Source organism: Eptesicus fuscus, chromosome 4 (assembly GCF_027574615.1).
Source record: "Eptesicus fuscus isolate TK198812 chromosome 4, DD_ASM_mEF_20220401, whole genome shotgun sequence".
Taxonomy (NCBI): Eukaryota; Metazoa; Chordata; class Mammalia; order Chiroptera; family Vespertilionidae; genus Eptesicus; species Eptesicus fuscus.
This window is the reverse complement of record NC_072476.1, coordinates 7,483,580-7,503,155: the sequence shown is the minus strand read 5'-3', so window position 1 is coordinate 7,503,155 and position 19,576 is coordinate 7,483,580. Positions and strand designations below refer to the sequence as shown.

The 19,576-nt window shown below is 52.9% G+C and overlaps 1 protein-coding gene across 1 annotated transcript in view; it reads left to right on the top strand.

Moving 5' to 3' along the window:
• The first annotated feature begins 2,903 nt into the window (after nucleotides 1–2,903).
• The window catches only part of ITGAL (integrin subunit alpha L), a 32,448-nt gene continuing 15,775 nt past the window's right edge, over nucleotides 2,904–19,576 (top strand). The window contains exons 1-15 of the mRNA XM_054714139.1: nucleotides 2,904–2,958; nucleotides 4,046–4,148; nucleotides 4,760–4,854; nucleotides 4,965–5,032; nucleotides 6,721–6,838; nucleotides 6,965–7,095; nucleotides 8,025–8,170; nucleotides 11,451–11,583; nucleotides 11,753–11,903; nucleotides 14,091–14,164; nucleotides 14,256–14,391; nucleotides 16,913–17,064; nucleotides 17,355–17,492; nucleotides 17,979–18,176; nucleotides 18,308–18,438. Coding sequence (XP_054570114.1) covers nucleotides 2,904–2,958; nucleotides 4,046–4,148; nucleotides 4,760–4,854; nucleotides 4,965–5,032; nucleotides 6,721–6,838; nucleotides 6,965–7,095; nucleotides 8,025–8,170; nucleotides 11,451–11,583; nucleotides 11,753–11,903; nucleotides 14,091–14,164; nucleotides 14,256–14,391; nucleotides 16,913–17,064; nucleotides 17,355–17,492; nucleotides 17,979–18,176; nucleotides 18,308–18,438 — 1,829 coding nt within the window. The remainder of the gene's footprint in view (nucleotides 2,959–4,045; nucleotides 4,149–4,759; nucleotides 4,855–4,964; nucleotides 5,033–6,720; nucleotides 6,839–6,964; nucleotides 7,096–8,024; nucleotides 8,171–11,450; nucleotides 11,584–11,752; nucleotides 11,904–14,090; nucleotides 14,165–14,255; nucleotides 14,392–16,912; nucleotides 17,065–17,354; nucleotides 17,493–17,978; nucleotides 18,177–18,307; nucleotides 18,439–19,576) is intronic.

Below are 19,576 nucleotides of genomic sequence, written 5' to 3'. Positions count from 1 at the left end.
TAAACAGACCATGATAAATATGTAAACGAGTACACTTGCCTGCTGAGACACACAAAGGAGCTGTAACCCAAGCAGTGGAGACAGATTATTTCCTGAATGCCTTTTATCCCAGGGGTCGCTACTGACACGCTTAAAGTTTCTATAAACTTAAACCCTAATTCAAGCATCCAAAATTGTTTTTAAAATAAGCATTTTTATTGATTTTGAGAGAAGAAGGGAGAGGGAGGAGAAGCATCCATCGGCTGCCTCCTGCACGCCCCCTACTGGGGAATCGAGCCCACAGTCCAGGCTTGTGCCCTGACTGAGAAGCCACACGGGCCAGGGCGCATCCAAATGTTGAAGACGGCCCAAAGGAAACCTCACTGGAGAGAGCTGATTGGACTACTAATTCTCGGTTGATGTTCTCTGCTGAGATAATTACAGTTTTTCCAAACAGGCGAGACCTGTATGGTTGACTAGAACTAACAATATCTTGTCATGAAGATTGTACGGCTCCAAACTGTTAACATTGGTTACTTTTGAGATTTAGAAGCAGGAGGTGGATGTTAAAAAGAGAGTCTTTATCCTTTTACTTTACACACTTCTGTAACTTTTGAGTTTTAAAACACATAGTTTTGTAATTTCAGAACAAAACAAAAGATTTCGGTTAGATGTAAATTGGAACTGCCATACAGAGCATCAAAGAAGCCGTCTGAATTATCTGATTTTAACTGAATTTGAAAAAGACTATCTGACATCACCTAATTCCCAGGAGCCAGCTTGCCACCTGGCAGCTGTCGGCCGGAGATGATGAGTAACCTGCGTGCACACGCCTGCCCCAGGGCGGGACACTGGCAGGGGCCTTGCAGGGGGAGCAGGCCCTCCTCCCACACAGGGAAGTCTCGGTGTCCTTCCCACTTTCCCATAAACAAATACAGTGCTTCCATTCCGTTACGTTTTTAATATCTTTATTCTTTCAAAACTTCCCGTTATACATCCTCGTTGTAAAAGATGATTTTTCAGGCAATACAGAAAGTATAAACTTACTCTGTTTGGAGTTTATGTAGGGAGCAGCTCTAGAGTTAAGCCTCGGATTGACTTTTGTGGCAGAGCCACAAACAAGTCCCAGCTTAGAGGGCAGAGGCCTCTTCGCATAATTAAGCTTGACCTTATGGCTGCACCCTAGATCTTTCCTAAGTAGCTAATGGGCTGTGGGAGGTGCAGCAAGTGCTGCCAAAACAAGTGAAACTTACAAGAACATTGTAACTATGGTGACCACTACCTTGTTTACCTCTGACTACAAAATAAAGGCTCAGCTTGCCGTCTGGATCTTTCTCTGTGGCCTCATCCAGGCACAGGAGATCCAACCGAGCCCCCACTATATTCTCTTTGTTTGTCTTTTCTTTAATCCTTCGCTGCCCCTCTTCAGGCTCACCGAACCCGTGGCTGTGCTGGCACGGCACAGTTTAGTTGTGTGTCCTTTCGGATTTGCTTTACACTCACACACACACACACACATAATTTCAACTTCTATTCTTCATTTTTTGAGGTATAATTTACACATCATAAAATTACCATTTTAAAATGTATAATCCAGTGGTTTTTAATACATTCATAAAGTTGTGCAACAATCATCACTATCTAATTCCAGAACATTTCATCACCCCAAAAAGAAACCCTATACCCACCACAGCCACTCCTCATTCCCTACTCCCCCGATCCTCTCAACCACTAATCTACTTCCTGTCTCTCTAGATTTGCCTATGCTGGGCATTTCACTTAAATAGAACCATGCAGCAAGTGACCTTTCGTGCCTGCATTCTTTAACTTACTATAATGTTTACAAAGTCCATCCATGTTGTAGCATGCACCAGCACTTCATTCCTTTTTACGGCCAAATAATATTCCATTGTAAGGCTACAAACCACATTTTGTTTATCCATTCATCATCTGATGGACATTGCATTGTTTCCAGTTTTCCCAAAATGAATAATGCTGCTATAAAAATTCATGTATGTTTTCAATTCTTTTGGGTCTATACCTAGGAATCGCTAGGTCATATGGTAACTCTGTGTTTGCCATTTCTCTCTTTTGAGAAACTGTCAAACTGTTTTCCGCCATTTTACATCCCCACTGGCGAAGTACAAGGGTTCCAATTTCTCCACCTTCTCATCCACACTTATTTTCTTTTTTGTTCTAGCCATCCTAACGAGTGTGAAGTGGCATCTTCTTTTGGTTTTGATTTCAATTTTTCTAACGACTAACGATGTTGAGCATCTTCCCACGTGCTTGGTGGCCATGTGTATATCATCTTGGGACAAATGTCTATTCCAATTCTTTGCCCACTTAAAATAATGGCTTTTTATTGTTGAGTTGCAAAAGTTCTTTATATATTCTTGATTGAAGTCCCATATCAGATATATAACGTGCAAATATTTTCTCTCATTCTGTGGGCATTATTTTTTATTTTTTACAATAAAAATGAATTCCTACATATACTGCTCTGTAACTTGCTCTTTTTACTTCACAGGGTATTATGGGCATCTTTCAATGGCGAGAGACGGCCACCCCATTATGGCTGCACCACAGTTTATTGGACCGTCCTCTGCTGAGCTTTAAAGCGTCTCAGGTTCATGGGCCGTGGAAGACGAAGATGCGACGGCTCTTGGTGCTGTTTGCTCTTGGATGATGTGAAAATGCAAGCAGCACAGGAAATCTCTAACCTGCTTACACTTCCTCTCTGACACTTGGCAGCGGTTTCACAACCCCTGCAACCCTCCTTCACCACCACCCAGTGATATCAGCTGGTGCCTCTGTGAGAAAGTTCCACTTCAAGAGGCCCCAAGGCATTATCATTTCCTTCGCTCACCCCGTCTAGGTCGCCAGCAATCCCCAGGGTCCTCCGAGACCCGCCTGCTTCAAAGATGAACTCACTCACCACTGTAGCGAGGCTGCTGCTGTCGGGGCCTTTTCTCCTCGGTAAGCTTGAGAAGAGAGGCGGGGAGGGAACAGGTGGCTGCGGCCAGGGGACCGCAGGGCGTTACAGAACCAGGGCCCAGGAGGAGCTGCTGTCAGGGTGTGACTGGCCGTAGGAATCACATGGGGCCCAGGAATCCAGAGGAGCGGGGGCCGAAGAAAGAGAGTCAGAGTCCAACGCATAGGCCAGGTGTGGAGGAAAGACGGGAAGGGGGACAAGGACGGCAACAGTGAGAGATGAGGGAGCGGCCCCTCCTCCCGCAGGTGGTAATGGAGCACAGCGCTGTGCTGGGTCTGGCCCACCTGGTGCTCCTCTCTGTGCCATCTCAGGCAAGTCCTGCCCCCTTTCTGGGCCTCGGTCTCTTCATCTGAGCAATGCGGGGCCTCGGCTCTGACACCTGGGATGCTGTGAAGTAAGCCTGGTGCCTGGAAGGCGAGTGGCCCGAGGAGAGCTTGGGCCTGGCAGCCCGGGCTGCCTGAGGCTGGGCACCTGAGATCTGAGGCTGAGGAGGAGACTGGTCCCTGGTGGGCAGTGTGGGAGCAGAAGAGGAGGGAAGAGGGGGGAGTGAGGAGGGGGAGACGGGGAGGGGGAGACGGGGAGGGAGGAGGGAGGAAGCAGCTTCGCGGGGACCCTGAAACCCTGAGGCTGTGTGGGAGGAAGCCCGAGGAAAACCATTTGAGGTCCCTGTGCCCTGGGCCGCAGGCTCAAGGAGGAATGAGTGTGTGGGGAGCTACATCCTGCCTTGGGGCATCCCCAGCTCCTCCTGGGGCCCCTTCCGGCTGCTCCTCTCCCACGGGCCTCTGCCTTCTCATCCTTCCTTCTTTGCTGAGAGGCCGACGGGAAGTTGTGTCCTTCCCAGGCCCCGGGCAGCAGGGAGGCGCCGGCCCCTCTCTCCCTGGCCAAGGCCCCCCAGGCCGGTTCCAGCCCCCGCTCTGCCTGGTCAGGAGGCAGCCGGCCCTTCGGGGTCTACCCATCCCCTGGGGCACGTGGGCGGCAGCCAATCAGCGTGCGGGGCGCGGGGCGCGGGGTGGGGGTGGGCGTGGGGGTCCCTGGCCGGAAGTGGCTGACGCGCCCCTTTGCCGCCCTCAGCCCTGGCCTCCGGCTACAACCTGGACGAGCGGCACGTGCAGAACTTGTCCTTCCCACAGGCTGGCAGGCATTTTGGGTACCGCGTCCTGCAGGTTGGAAACGGGTGAGCGGATGCCCCGGGCCCCCCTGCCCCGCAGAGCCCGGGACGAGGCCCCCTGTCAGCCCGGGGCTGTGAAGGCCGCAGGTTCCAGGAGCCCGCGGTGGGACTTCTCAGGACCAGGAGCAAGGCCTGGAGGAGTTTAGGAATTCAGGAATTTAGGAATTTAGGAATTTAGGAGGGTAGGATGAGCCCCTGCCCCGCCAAAGCGCCACAGAAGTGAACCGGAGAGGGGACGTCCCAGCCCGCACACACCTGGCATTGCTGCCGTCCGGCTCTCCCTGGAGACAGGGCTCCGGCCCAGCCGAGCACCGGGTGGCCAAGCCGCAGGTCTTTGGGTTGGTGACTGGTTGAATGAACTTATAGTATAACAAGCTGGCATATTCTCTGGTCCTCAGTCTTTCTAGACTGTAGATGGAAACAGTTCTTAACTTTCCAGAATTCTGGCATCGTGGGTGATTTCTCTGGGATTCCATAAGGAAGAACTAGGTGGGGGCCCGGAGGAGAAGGCTGCATGGCTTTGGGGTACCTGGCGGGGGATAGGATACCCCTTACTAGGTAGGAGTGGGGAGGTGAGACCTGGGTAACTCCATCTCACCGGTGAGCTTTCTCAGCAGGGTTGTTGTGGGAGCTCCGGGTGAGGGGAGCAGCCCGGGGAACCTCTACCAGTGCCAGCCGGACACTGGGCGCTGCCTGCCAGTGGGCCTGAGCGGTGAGTGACGGGCGAGGGAGCCGGGAGGCGGTGCCTCGGGGACGTCGAGGCTGGCCCCTCCACTCCTGGATTGCCTAAATTCCTCCAGACCAATCTTATGGTGCCTACAGGTTCCAACTACACCTCTCAGTACTTGGGAATGACCTTGGTGACAGACCCCACAAATGGAAACCTTTTGGTAAGAATCCTGTGTAGTGTGATGTCAGAGCCCATGAAGCTCAATGCTAGGAAACTGATTGAAAAGAAGAAAGAAAAAAATGGATTAAAGGTCATATAGAAGGCCCTGGCTGGTGTGGCTCAGTTGGTTGGAGTGTCATCCTGTGCACCTAAGAGTCTTGGGTTCGATTCCCGGTCAGCATGCATTTCCACATTGTAGGTTCAACCCCTGGTCAGGGCACATACAAGGGGCAGTCGATCAATGTTTCTCACACCAACATTTCTCTCTCTCTCTCTCTCTCTCTCTCTCGCTCTCTCTCTCTCGCTCTCTCTCTCTCTCTCTCTCAGAAATCAATAAAGTGACACACTATCCTTGGGTGAGGATTAAAAAAAAAAAAGATCCTATAGAAGATTAAAGGTATCAGAGCGATTTGGAGAGTCAGTGTTTATTGAGAATAAACTATAGAAGACCTTACTTACCTAAGTTTTTTCAAGACCTTACTTACCTAAGTTTTTTCCAAATATTAAGTATCTATAACAATTGATATACAAGATGATTTTTGGTGGTACACAAGCTTAATATTTGAATAGTTACATATTTATTTAATGGACTAGTAGAAAATTTACAACAAGCATTTCAAATTCATGATTTCTTAGATTGCATTGGTTAGGATGAGGCTAAAGTATTTTTTAAGTAAATTTAAAGTAAGTAAAATATTAAGGAAATAATGGTATGAATGATATACCATATGGCTGAAATTGCAAAGTGCTACACAAATGCCTAAAGTTTGAAAAACACTTCTTTATCTCTTTTAACCCTCTTCACATTTTTACACATGAGGAAACAGGACCAAAGGGGAGAGACTTGGCCAGGGTCACATGGTTTTAAAGAGATAGAGCCGGGATTTGAATCAAATTTCCATTTGATTCCAAGTCCATTGCTCTTTACAGTTCGTTTCAGCAGCATCCAACAGCTACGTGAGAAATAGAAGACTGATTGAAATATCTATTCCTATTTAATTGGAGCTTGTTTACTTAGCTACTATTACATGCCAAGCACTGTACTAGGTGATGATGGGGGAAGGGGAGTGAGATCTAAAGATGACCATGACATGAGCCCAGACTTTCAAAATATTGCAGTCTAGCAGGAATCTATAATAATAAAAGCGTAACATGCTCACTAGACCGGACAGCCGAATAACTTTCCAGATGTCCTTCTGGATGACCTTCCGGACGAAGCCGGGGGCTGAGAGGGCCGAGGCAAGCCGCTGTGGCTGCAAGGGCTGAGCCCCTTGCACGAATTTCGTGCATCGGGCCTCTAGTTACAGTGATAAATGAAAGGAACACTGTGTGTATTCTGGGAATAGTGAGTAATTTTGGCTTAAACACAGAATGTGTGATTGGGAAGGAGGCGATGGGCCTGGAAATGTAGGATAGTGCCCACCTATAAACAATACGAATGCCAAACTAAGGCTTTAGATCCTATCCTCCAGGACCTAGAGTGGGCAGTGAGCATTGGTTGGCATAGAGCAGTGGCAGTGGGGATGGAGCTACGGGAATAAGAAACCTGGAGGCGAATTACCTTGGCTAAGGTAACCAGTTGGGTACAGGGAGTGGGGTCAGGGCCTGGTGACTCTGAAGGGTTTGGGCTGATGACATCCAAACACACCGCAAGAGGAAGCTGAAGCCCTTTACCGGTGCCTCCTTCAGGCCTGCGACCCTGGGCTGTCTCGGACATGTGACCAGAACATCTATCTAAGTGGCCAGTGTTACCTCTTCCACCCGGATCTGAAGGGTCCTGTGCTGCACGGGCGCCCTGGCTATCAGGGTAAGGAACTGGGGATGCAGTGGGTAAACATACCTGCAAGTGGCTGGCCGAACACGGGAGCCAGCATGGGCACGTGACCAACGTCAGAGACACGTGACCAAGTCCCTTTGTTTCTGGCTTCTGTAGAATGTCTCAAGGGCAACGTAGACCTGGTCTTCCTGTTTGATGGCTCAGGGAGCTTGCAAAAAGATGAATTTCAGAAAATTCTGGCCTTCATGAAAGATGTGATGAAGAAACTCAGCAACTCTTCCTACCAGGTGAGTGTGTTAGCTAGGATTCCTGGTTAGAGGTGCCTTCCCACGCTAGCTTAAGGCATAAAAGGAAATTTTAGAATGTCTAGGAAATTTTAGGAGTTTCCAGACCCTAAGGACATGGCTAGGTATAATTGGACCTCTGGAAGGGACAAGAACAAGGAATAGAAAGCTTCTAGAATTTCTTCTGGTTCCCATTTCTGTTTCTTTTTTACTTTTGCCTCCCTTTTCGCTTTCTCTCTCCGTGTGCGTGTGTAGAATGGCTCCCTCAGCTTCTTTGGATCACATGGGCCCGTGGAAAGTTCTTAAGTTAAAGTTTCAGGAGGTTGGTTCTTTCTCTCAACCAGCCCCTCCCACTGCAAATTCCAAATGCTCAGAGAAAACACTACTGGCCTCGCCTCAGTCAAGTGGCTATATTGGCTCAGCCAACTGTACCCTGTTTAGCAGGGTCACTCAGGAGCAGAGCCACCGGGAACCAGTCCTGCTGGTGAGGGAGGCAGACCCAGAGAACAGGAGCTCCACGGACAGCACTACACAAAGAGTCAGATTTATTTTATTTTATTTTGTGTTTGTTTGTTTTCAAAAGAATGATTTGAGGCAGGGCAGTGGAGTTGGGTGGCCCAAGTCCTGGATAAGAAGTAGAGATTGAAGCCTGCCCGGCCGGCGTGGCTCAGTGTTTGAATGTCAAACCATGAACAAGGAGGTCACGGTTCGATTCCCGGTCAGGGCACATGCCTGGGTTGCAGGCTCCATTCCCAGTAGGGGATGTGCAGGAGGCGGCCAATGGATGATTCTCTCTCATCATGGATGTTTCTAGTTCTCTTTTCCTCTCCCTTCCTCTCTCTGAGATCAGTGAAAGCATAAAAGAAAAAGAAGATCGGAGCAGACAAGTGAGAAGGCTTATGTAACATTTCATTGCTTCCTTCTTCTTATAGTTTGCTGCTGTTCAGTTTTCCACGACCTACCAAACAGAATTCAGTTTCTTGGATTATGTCAAACTGAAGAACCCTGATGTCCTGCTGGGCAAAGTAGAACATATGAGCGAGCTGACCAACACGTTTGGTGCCATACACTATGTCGCGTGAGTTCCCTTTTGCAGGAGAGAGTCCCCACCTCCTCACCCCCCCCCCGCCCCCACCCTCGGTCAGTCGCTCTGTGCGCCCTCGCTTCTTTAAGTTGGGGTGTAGAACTCAACAGATGGGTTCAGCGAAGGCAGGCTATTGTAAGAATTCAAGTGGAGCCGTTTTAGTGGAGGCTCTGGGTTGTAAGTAGCAGAAATTGACTTTATACTGACTAAATCCCAAGGGAGGCTGCAGGGATACTCATGAGCCTCTGAGACAGGGCGATGGCCAGGCCTCAGGAAGCGATTGTGAAGCCCGGCAGCCACAGCAGAGTCACTCCTCAGATGGGAATCGGCTTGGAAGTCAGCCATGAACAAAAATCTCAAATACTCACAATCATCCTTGAATTGTTCATAAAGTTCAATACGTTCAAGTCCCATACTGGAAACTAGTATATCTCGATTTCCTAAATTTACTACAGAAAAAATTTCCCCCAGTTGGATCAGATTGCTGTGTTTAAATTGAGACCTAAATGGACGTAGCTGGATCGTGTCAAAGGGCCACATTGTACATTTTTAAAATACCTATTTTTAAACATTAGACTGGCCGTGGAAACAGCAATTTGAGGAAGAAGAGAATTATATCTCCTCTCCCGTGTTCCCCTGGATGTACACTCAAGTTGAGTGAAATCGCTAGATGGGTCTCCTATAGTAGTACACTTCTCTCCTTTGCATTTCTTTGTTGCCAAGGATGTAGAGTTGAATTTGCACACGTTAAACATGCGTGTGATACACCCAGGGCTCTGCATGCGTGTTTCTAGCTCTTTTCTTCTGGGGCGTGCTTGACCTGTCATTATCCACGTCATTCTTTTCTCTCGGAGACAGCTTTGGTGGGCACACAGCCAGGCGACGTCCACTGAAAAAATGGCAGCTTCAGTTCCTCAACCTGAATCCCAGCCTCCAGGCGAGAACGTGATTGGCTAAGCCTGGGTTAGGTCCACCCAGCCATGGCCTTGGTCTACTTTATGGTGCAGAGTCACATGACACAAACACGGATTCTGGGGTCGCTCCTGGGGAAGGGGGTAATTCTTAGAGAAAGGGGTCACCGTAGGATGGGAAGACACCCTAACAGGTGTCAACTGTGGGAGCAAAAAGGAGCAGTCATGGAAGTGGATTTCTTTCTTTTCTTTTTTTAAAATATATTTTTATTGATTTTTTACAGAGAGGAAGGGAGAGGGATAGAGAGCTAGAAACATTCATGAGAGAGAAATATTGACCAGCTGCCTCCTGCACACCCCCCACCGGGGATGTGCCCGCAACCAATGTACATGTCCTTGACCGGAATCCAACCTGGGACCCCTCAGTCCGCAGACCGACGCTCTATCCACTGAGCCAAACCAGTTTCGGCGAAAGTGGATTTCATAAATACTTCTTGACATTCTGGCTGTGTGCCAGGCAGTGTTCCAGATTAAGAGTTGGCAAGTTGTTTTGTTTTTCTGTAAAGGACCAAATAGTAAATATTTTAGGTTTTTCTGGCCACATACGGTATCTGTTGCATATTATTCTTTGTTTGTTTTTGTAACCCTTTGAAAACAAAAATATGAGAACACATTTTTACCTCCTGGACCCTCTGAAAACGAGCTGAGGGCTGGCTTTGGCCTGCAGGTGGTGATTTGCCATGTTCTAGGGGCCGGGACGACAATAGTGAGTAGAACAAAGAAAAATCTCTGCCCTATTGGACCTTAACATCCGAGCAGAGGAGAGAAGTATAAGAAGCAGGATAAATACGTAAATTAGTTAATACAGCAGAAGATATGTTTGATTAAAAACAAAGCAATACTCAGTAGGAAGATCAGGGAAGGTTACGTTGGAGCCAAGACTTGTTGGAGCTGAGGAAGCGAGCCGTGTGGGGACCTGGGGGAAGACCAGGCGGCGGAACAGCAAAGGGCGGAGAGGAGGTGCTTGGGACCCCAGCGTGGCTGGAGAGAAGTGGGTGAGGGGAGAGAGCGGGGCGGGGGGGGGGGGGGGGCGGGGGGAGAGACCACGGGTGTCCGGAGGAGCTGGAGGCCTGGTGGGGACTTCGGCTTTTCTTCTGAGTAAATGAGGCGTCATGGGAGGTTTTGAGCAGAGGAGTGATCATCCCATTCATGTTTGGAAAAGGCTCCCTCTGGCTGCAGGGTTGATATTAGACTGTGCAGGGGGCAGAGACGGAAGCAGGGAAGCCAGTTAGGAGGCTGTTGAAAAATCCAGATCGGGTAGAGCTCCATGAGCAGGACCCATGTTGGGCCATGTCTGTGTGGATGGAGGTTAAAGAAATATTTTGCATCCAACGTAGAACCGGAGGTCTTGACAGCCGGTGTTTGGGGCCTGCCCACCGGAGCTCCTCCGTCTTTGGCCGCTTCCAAGTAACCTCCCAGCCCTCTCCCCGGGTCTCTCCTTCACCTCTCGCTGCGGCCTCTCCACGTGGCCTCAGCTTCCGCTCCTAAAGCAGGTCATGTCATAGCCAGGGCTTGTGGACTGGCTGCTCTTGGATTAACTGTCCGTCGCCGGGTCGCTGTGGGGTGGGGGAAGGAGGGTCGGATGGTTCAAATATAACTGTTGTCCCAGCAAAATCTGTGGGCCACCGATCTTGCTGCACAAGGAGGCTGCAGAAGGGCGGGACCTGGAGCCGGGCCTGTCCAGTATTCAGTCCTCCGTCCTGTTATTTCACACGCACTGAGCACCTGCTCTGTCAGCAGCCATAGGTACAGCAGCACATTAGACATGGCCCTTTCCTTGAGGAACTCCTGTCCCTGTGTTTGGGGGGAAATTGACACAGAAGTCAGTTACTTCACTTCCCCGGAGACTTGCTGCGGCACAGATCCACAGGCCGCCAGAGCGCCGGGCGGCGGAGATGGCGCTGTACGAGCTTGCTCCGGACTAGTGACTTTCCTGTTTTCTTCGTCATGGAACCCCCCTCTCCCCGAAATCTCACCTAAATCACCAACATATCTGATTGGAAGATAGTTGCCATGTGGTTGAAATGGAGGGTTGGGTGCGCAAAGTCTCCCCTCACCAATCCTTCCCCTTCCCACCGATGGGTTCTGGGGCAGCTTCCTGACGCCCGGTTCAGCTGAAGATGCTGGTTGAGGAGAGGGGTGGCAGCAAGGACGGGGTAGGAGGCTCAGAAGAGAACTTGGCAGGCTGGGAATCGCTGCCGGGGGAATGTGAGAAGAGCTTTTGTGTAATCAGCAGGGCGGTGAGTCAATGAGATTCATATGATTTGGGGGGAGTCTCTCACATCCCCCCTTCTTGAACACAGGACCCAGGTCTTCCGGAAGGAACTTGGGGCGCGGCCAGATGCCAGCAAAGTGCTTATCATCATCACTGACGGGGAAGCCACGGACATTGGCGACATTAGCGTGGCCAATGACATCATCCGCTACATCATTGGGGTATGGGCCCCAGGTGCCAGGCCCCTGCCTTCTTCCTACATCTCATCATCCCTCCCCTGGTTCTCATCCCCACTCCCCTTTCTCCGTGGAGCCATGGTCTCGTGAAAATAGTAGAAAACTGGCCTGCGATTCCGGGGATGTCAGCACTTCTCTCTTCTCTCCCTCGCAGATCGGAAAGCATTTTGAGAACAAGAAAAGCCAGGAGACACTAAACAAATTTGCTTCAAAACCGGTGGAAGAGTTTGTAAAGATTCTGGACACGTTTGAGAAGCTTAAAGATCTGTTCTCTGAGCTGCAGAAGAAGATCTATGTCATTGAGGGTGAGTGGCAGACCCTGGACAGATCGTTCAGGAAATCATACACAGAAACTCACTGGGACATGAGGTGAGAGGCTGAGCAGCAGTAAGGAGCACTTACTCAGTGGCTGACACAGTGCCAAGAGCTCTCCTGAAGAAAGACCTCGGGCAGGAATTTAGGAGAGAGTGACTTAGGAGCAGCTTCTGTTCCCTCTGAAACTCCTTCTTCCTCTTGAAGTTTAGCTTGGCCCAGGCTGAGGCCCAGGGCTGAACTCTGGCTTGCTGGAGTCAGCTGAGCCCTGTGGAATGACCATAATGCCTTCCCCCACCCTCAGCTTCTTCATTTCCGTTATCCTAGGCCTCAAATGGCATAAGATGGGTAAGCGGGCTGTGGCCAATTGAAAGTAGCCCATAGGCCCTCTTCCTTGGTCCAGAATAAGAGAAGACTTTGATTGGCATCACCAGATGGAGGGCTGGCCATGGCGGGGTGTTCCCCTGGGAGGCCTAGTCTGCTGGAGGGGACATGGTTCCCACAGGGAAGGCCCCTTTGCTGGGACAGAGCTCTGGTGTTCAGTTCAGCACTTTGGTGACATCTGGCCCAGCCCCACAGTCTTGCTGGAAAACCTCGGTTCAGCGTCCAGGAAGGGGGCCTGTGAGAGTTCAAGCAGCAATGTGGTGTACATAGTAGAACCAGGCAGACCTGCTCAAGAATCCGCTCTGCCCGTGCTGTGTGACCTCAGCCAGGTCACTCTCCCTCTCTGAACTCCTTGTTCTCTGTCACATGGGGATGATGACACCGGTCTCACAGGTTGGACTGCTGTGCTAGTTCCCTAGGTCTGCTCTAACCAAGTGCCACACAGCCGTGGGTACAGCAGCAGACATGTACTGTCTTACGGTGCCAGAGGCCAGGAGTGAGAACCCAAGGGGTCAGCAGGGCCAGGCTCTTTCTGGCGGGTCAGGAAGAGCGTTCTCCCTGCCTCTCTGGCTCCGGGTGTTTGCTAGCAGTCCTCGGCCTTCCTTGACTTGTACCGCGTCGCTCCGTCACATGGCTGTCTTCTCCCCTGTGTCTTCACGTTACCTTCCCTCTGTGCATGTCTGTCTCTCTGTCTGACTTTCCCATTTTACAGGGACGTCAGCCATATTGGATGGGGGCCCACCCTCATGACCTCATCTTAACTTGATTACCTCTTAAAGACCATATTTCCAAATAAGGTCACATTCTGAAGTACTAGAATTAGGACTTCAACATACCTTTTTAAAAAATATATTTTTATTGATTTCAGAGAGGAAGGGAAAGAGAGAGAAAAACATCCATGATGAGAGAGAATTATTGATTGGCTGCCTCCTGCACGCCTCCCACTGGGGATTGAGCCCGCAACCCAGGCATGTGCCCTTGACTGGAATCAAACCCGGGACCCTTTAGTCCACAGACCGATGCTCTATCCACTGAGCCAAACCAGCTAGGGCTCACCATACCTTTTTTAGGGACCACAACTCAACCCCTAACAACTGCTTAGCAAATTGCTCAGCACTAAATTATAGCTCTTATTATCTGTAGCCCTCATCTTCTCCTCTGACCTGCCCTTACTCATCCTTCAGGTCTTAGTTTACTCATTTTTAAAAATAATTTTTTTAAATTTATTTCAGAGAGTAAGGGAGAGGGAGAGATAGAAACACAAATGATAAGAGAAAATCATTGATCGGCTGCCTCCTGCATGCCCCACACCGGGGATCAAGCCCACAACCCAGGCATGTGCCCTGACCACCAATTGAACCATGACCTCCTGGTTCATAGGTCAACGCTCAACCACTGAGCCGCGCTGGCCGGGCAGGTCTCAGTTTAGATGTCACTTCCTCTGGCAAGTGGTCAGGTGTAGTTTGAAGGTGAACCAACGTGAGTTAGTGACATATTAGAGATGGGACAGGGGACAGGGCAGAATCAGGGTTGATTCCTGGGTTTTTAGCAGGGTTCCCGAGGAGGCGGGTGCCATCCGTTGAGGTGGGGAAGTCCTAGGAGGCACCGAAGTCGAATGCTGCATCTTAGACAGGCTGATGGCAGTAGCTGGACACCCCTCTGGGCTCATGGCGTGGAAGCCACTTCCCAGTGTCTCATTCCCAAGTCCGTGCTCCTTCTGCCCGGCGAAGGCTGGCTTCTTCCCCGCCCCGTCCTGAGTCTCACTGTGGTCACTGCTTTTGGTCGCCACCCCTTAGGCACAAGCAAACAGGACCTGACGTCCTTCAACATGGAGCTGTCCTCCAGCGGGATCAGCGCTGCCCTCCGCGGGGTGAGTGGCGGCCGGAGCCGCGGGCCACGGGCCACGGGAGGTCGTGGGGCGCGGCCGCCCGTTCTGACCCTGCTCCGCCCCTTCCCGGCAGGACCATGGCGTCGTCGTGGGGGCAGTCGGCGCCAAGGACTGGGCTGGGGGCTTCCTGGACCTGACGGCAGACCTGCAGGGCGACACCTTTGTTGGGAACGACCCCCTGACCCCGGAAGCGAGAGCGGGGTACCTGGGTGAGTGCGGCCTTCAGGCCGGGCGTTTGGTTTTAGGGGCCAGAGCGTCGCTCAGACTGACTTTCAGGAAAGTAAAGGAAGCCGTGAAGCAAGCGGCTGAACACGCTCAGTTTCAAGGTGGTGATGGCGTTCTTAGCTTCCCCCTTGATACCCCCAGCTGGGTCAGCCATGCTTTTGTTTCCCGTCTTTATGAGGCCTTAGATCCTGAAGCTTTGCTCACCCCAGAGACTGCCCCTCCCGGCCGGCTCACCCCGAGAGTAGACAACACCCTTCTATGCCAGCTGCTTCTTCCCTAACTTCTCACACCCGCCAGTCTCCCCCTGACCACGCACCCCGGGGCCGGGCACTCGGCACCCAGAGAAACCCCTGCAACCCAGAGCCCGCCAGCATCATTCAGACTGAGCCATCCCACACTGGCTCCGGCGTGCTCCCGCCTCAGTCCCTCCTCCCTCCTCCCTCCTCCCTCCCGCCTCAGTCCCTCCTCCCTCCTCCCTCCTGCCTCAGTCCCTCCTCCCTCCTCCCTCCCGCCTCAGTCCCTCCTCCCTCCTCCCTCCCGCCTCAGTCCCTCCTCCCTCCGACCCGCGGGGCAGGCTCCAGGCCGCACGCCTCCCTCCCCAGCCCCCTTCCTGCCCTGTGCCTCCTTCCCCTGAGGGTGGCTGGCCTGCTCCCGCTCTGGGGAGCTGAGAGTCAGAAGCTCTCTCCTCGGCAGTGACCTCTGTTGTCACCAGTCGTACCTCTGCATGGACCCAGGGACAGGTCACAGCCCGCGGGGGGGAGGACCGCACCGTCCGGCTTCCTCCTGCTGAGTCCCAGGGCTGCGGGGCTGGTGCGGGCCCCAGAGCTCTTCCGATGTCAAGCACGAGGCAGCGAGTGCGGTCACTCCGCGGGTGCCCCTGCCGCCCCGCCCGCCCCGGCCCGGGCAATGGCATCTCAGGCTGCAGGGGGCCTCGCCTTAGAGCTCGTCCATCACGTTCATGGCGTCAGCCTGCCCCACGGAGCCAACGGGACCCCGGAGCCCCGCTCTTTAAAGGAGGCCGCCCTCGTGGTTTGTCTCTTTTTTCTTTTTCTGATGTTCTCTGCTGAGCAGGCGCTGCTCTGAGTGCCTGACGTGCATTGACATACTTGATCTCATTTATCTCCCGACAGCCCTGTGAGGAGGTGTGTTATTACCTCGTTTATGGCTGAAGAGACTGGAGAGGTTACGTACTGACCAGGGTCCCAGACCTGGGAGGCGGAGCCCAGGGAGTCGGCCCAGGTGGGCCAGTACCTCACCTCTCCTTCCAGGGGGATTTCTGTACTTTAACATCCGTAAAACAGCTGCAGTGTTGCTCCGTAAGGAGGGAGAAATAACGCCAAACATTAATCTCCACCCCACCGCGTGCGCGTGTGCACGCACACACACGTACATATGTATGAATGCACTATGAATAAATATAATACTATCCTTCAGATCTTAGTTCAGATGTCACCAGCCTAGTGCTAAGCATTTTATAGCAACGGTCTTATTTACTTCTCAAAAACCACCCTGTAAGGTTGATACTATCCCCATTTTTTAAAAATCTTAATCCGAGGATATGTTTTTATTGATTTTTAGAGAGAGAGGAAGGGAGAGAGAGAGAAACATTGATGTGAGAGAGAAACATCTATCGATTGCCTCCCAGACGCGCCCTCTGACTGGGGATGGAACCCTCATCCTTTTGGTGGGAGCATGGAACGAAGCTCCAACCACTGAGCCACCCAGCCAGGGCACTCCCCATTTTTTTAGATGAGAAAACTGAGGCTCGGTAGCTTGAAGTAACAACACCAGGATTAAAACCGTGTCGCTCTGATTTCAAAGGGCAAGTTCTTAACCTTGTGCTTCAGCAACAGACGCGAGTGAAGGGGAGAGTGGCTCAGCCTCGGCTCCTGTGCCGTGGGGTCCCAGACCTCTCTGCTCTCCCACTCACTTTCAGCTGCGCTAAGCCGAGGAGATGAAATTGGGTCAGTGCGCTGCTTTCTGAATCGGAGCATTCCCGTTGGCTGGCGCCTGGCTCTGCTGACTGCCGGGTGCTTCCTGCAGCATTTTCTCAGACCTTTCATCAGTGCTGGGCGGGAGGGGCCGGCACCTGGCCAGCGAGGTGTGATGCACAAAGGTATCCTGAAGCCTTATCTTTAAGCAGGAAATGTTCTCAGTATTTGTGCAAACTTTGCATCCTTCTTACTGATCTATCCCATTTGAATGAATTATGTATTTAAAAACGTCGTCTCCTCACACCCCAGGGCACTGAGCGGCAGGAAGACGGGCCGTGTTTGCGCCGCGGCTGCTCGGCTTGGCTGGTGCTGCCCGGCCTGCGGAACGCAGCGTGGCCGCTGGCGGGTCTGCACGGCGCCCGGCACGCGGCTCCTGTCCTCAGGGGGCGCCTGGACGTTCCAGCGCATCTTTGCTACTGACCAGTCTCCAGGGTCTCTGCCCCTCCCCCTGGTGCTGCCCGCTCCCAGCAGTCATTGCGTTGCTGACTCCAAGTCCGTTCTCCCTCCTCAGGCTACACAGTGACCTGGCTGCCCTCCCGAGGTCTCACGGCACTGCTGGCCGCTGGAGCCCCCCGATACCAGCACGTGGGGCGGGTGCTGCTGTTCCAACAGTCGGGGGACAAAAGACAATGGAGCCAGATCCAGAGAATAGACGGGGTCCAGGTGAGCATGGCCCGCAGGGGCAGGGGCAGGGGCAGGGCCTGGGCCTCCTGTGGCCGGGGCCTCCCTGTGCCTCTGGGCACTGGCCCACCTGCTGTGTGGCCGGCCTGTGCCACGCCAAGCCCTCTGAGGCCAGCTCTGTCATCTCCACGTGCCAGTTAAAGAGACCGGACCTCGAGGAACCCAACTTGTCCCAGTTCATCCAGGCCCTGCGGGGGAGCGGACACGGACTGTCACTGGAGACGGTGTCTCCTGCTCACAGGCTCCTCCTCGGCACCTTCCTCTCCCTGCAGGTCGGCTCCTATTTCGGTGGCGAGCTGTGTGGCATTGACATGAACCAAGACGGGGAGGCAGAGCTGCTGCTGATCGGAGCCCCCCTGTTCTACGGGGAGCAGAGAGGCGGCCGGGTGTTCATCTACGAGAGGAAGCAGGTGAGGGCCGGGCCATGGAGCTGAGGCGGTGGGATAAACAGGTTTCCAGGCAGCCCAGGTCCCAGTGGTTTAGTTATTTTGAAAGTCTTTCCCGGTCGGATTGTGTGTGAATCAGACCCTTAGGACAGCAGACAGGCAGGCGGCAGCTAGTGCTCACGGACGGCAGCCTGGGTGGCCGGCCCAGCGCCACGCCTGTCCCTCTGTGAGCCCTTCTTTGACCTCCACAATCACCTCGCGAGGTGCCATGAGCTGTATCTTCCGAATGCAAACTCTGCGGCTCAGCAAGGCCGGGACCTTCCAGAGCCCCCCAGTCACACAGAGAGCGAGAGGGGAGCTGGGACTCGAACCCGGTTAGTCGGGGCATCACTGCCCTTCTGCGAGGGACCACGGCGGGCATCTCCTCAGTGTTCGTCACACGGGGAAGGCCTCGCCCTGCGGGAGCTTGCTGAGTGACTGAGGTGGGCCTGTCACCTTGCTCCTTCCCAGCTGGGGTTCGAAAAGGTCTCGGAACTGCAGGGGGATCCTGGCTACCCCCTCGGGCGATTCGGAGCAGCCATCGCGGCCCTGGCAGACATCAACGGCGACAGGCTGATGGACGTGGCAGTGGGCGCTCCTCTGGAGGAGGGGGGGGCTGTGTACATCTTCAATGGGCAACCTGGTGGGCTGAGCCCCCGGCCAAGTCAGGTGAGGTACCCGGCCTGCCAGTTAAACCCATTCCCAAGGGCCCCACCCCCCACCCCCCGCCTGACCCCACTCGCCCCACCCTCCAGCCAGTCCTCTTCCTACCTTAGCATGAATGTCTCTCTCGGTCTCAGCGGATAGAAGGGACCCAGGTGTTCCCAGGAATTCGATGGTTTGGACGCTCCATCCACGGGGTGAAGGACCTTGGAGGGGACGGCCTGGCAGACGTGGCTGTGGGCGCCGAGGGGCAGGTGATCGTGCTGAGGTGAGACAGGACTCCCACGTGCCACCCGACTGTCAGTGGAGCTCTCGTCCTTCCGGCGGGTGCTGTGCAGGCTGCTGACGGGCGCTAGCTCACGTGGTCTTCTCTCCGACGCTGGGAGCCGGGCTCTCTGTGCAGGCGTCATGCCTCACCCCGGGAAAACGGCTGCGGTGCAGCAGCAGACTAGGATGTGAACGCAGGCCTGTCTGACAGTGAAGCCCAGAGAAGCCACAGCATGTGAAGGCTCTAGAACCAAGGGACCTGGACTCAGGCTCTGCCACCCACTTCTCGGGTGACCTTACCTGTCACTCAGCTTCTCGGGACCTCCGTCCCCTCATCTGTGAAATGATGACTAAGTCCCTGCCTTACCCATCCCTTAGAGTTATGGGAGATGTCGTGTGGCATCAGATAGTGAATAGATATTTACTAAGCACCGACTCTCTTAAATACTGACTTGGGTACAGAGTGTAGAAATTAAAGAAATGGCAGTGTAACTGCAATTGTAAGAGCCGAGGGACATGAACGGGGTGCTGTGGGAGAGCCCAGCAGGGAGACCTACTGTAGATTGAGGGGCCAGACACGGCCTCTCTGAGCAGGTGAGGTCTGAGCGGGGACTTGAAGGATGAGGAGGAGCCAGGCCTGCAGAGGTCTGGGGTGGACCCTCCGGGTGGGAAGCCGAGGCTGGGCCGAGGCTGTGAGGCCGGGGCATGTTTGGTGTGGCTGGGACGCGCTCAGCCAAGGGGGCGTGTGCAGGAGAGGAGACGGGAGGAGGGCAGAGTGGCGTGGATAGTAAAACGTTTGGATTTTATTGGGAGTATCGTGGCATCCGTGAAGGGTTATAAGCATGGGAGTAGCTCAACATGACTTCTCTCTTTATTTTTAAAATACATATATTTTTACGGATTTCCGAGAGGAAGGGAGAGGGAGAGAGAGAGATAGAAACATCAAGAATGAGAGAGAATCATTGATCGGCTGCCTCCTGCATGCCCTCTACTGGGGATCGAGCCTACAACCTGGGATGTGCCCTTGACTGGGATCGAACCCGGGACCCTTCAGTCCGCAGGCCAATGCTCTATCCACTGAGCTAAACCAGCCAGGGCTGATTTCCCTTTTTAAAAGCTCACTCTTCAGTATGGAAAAT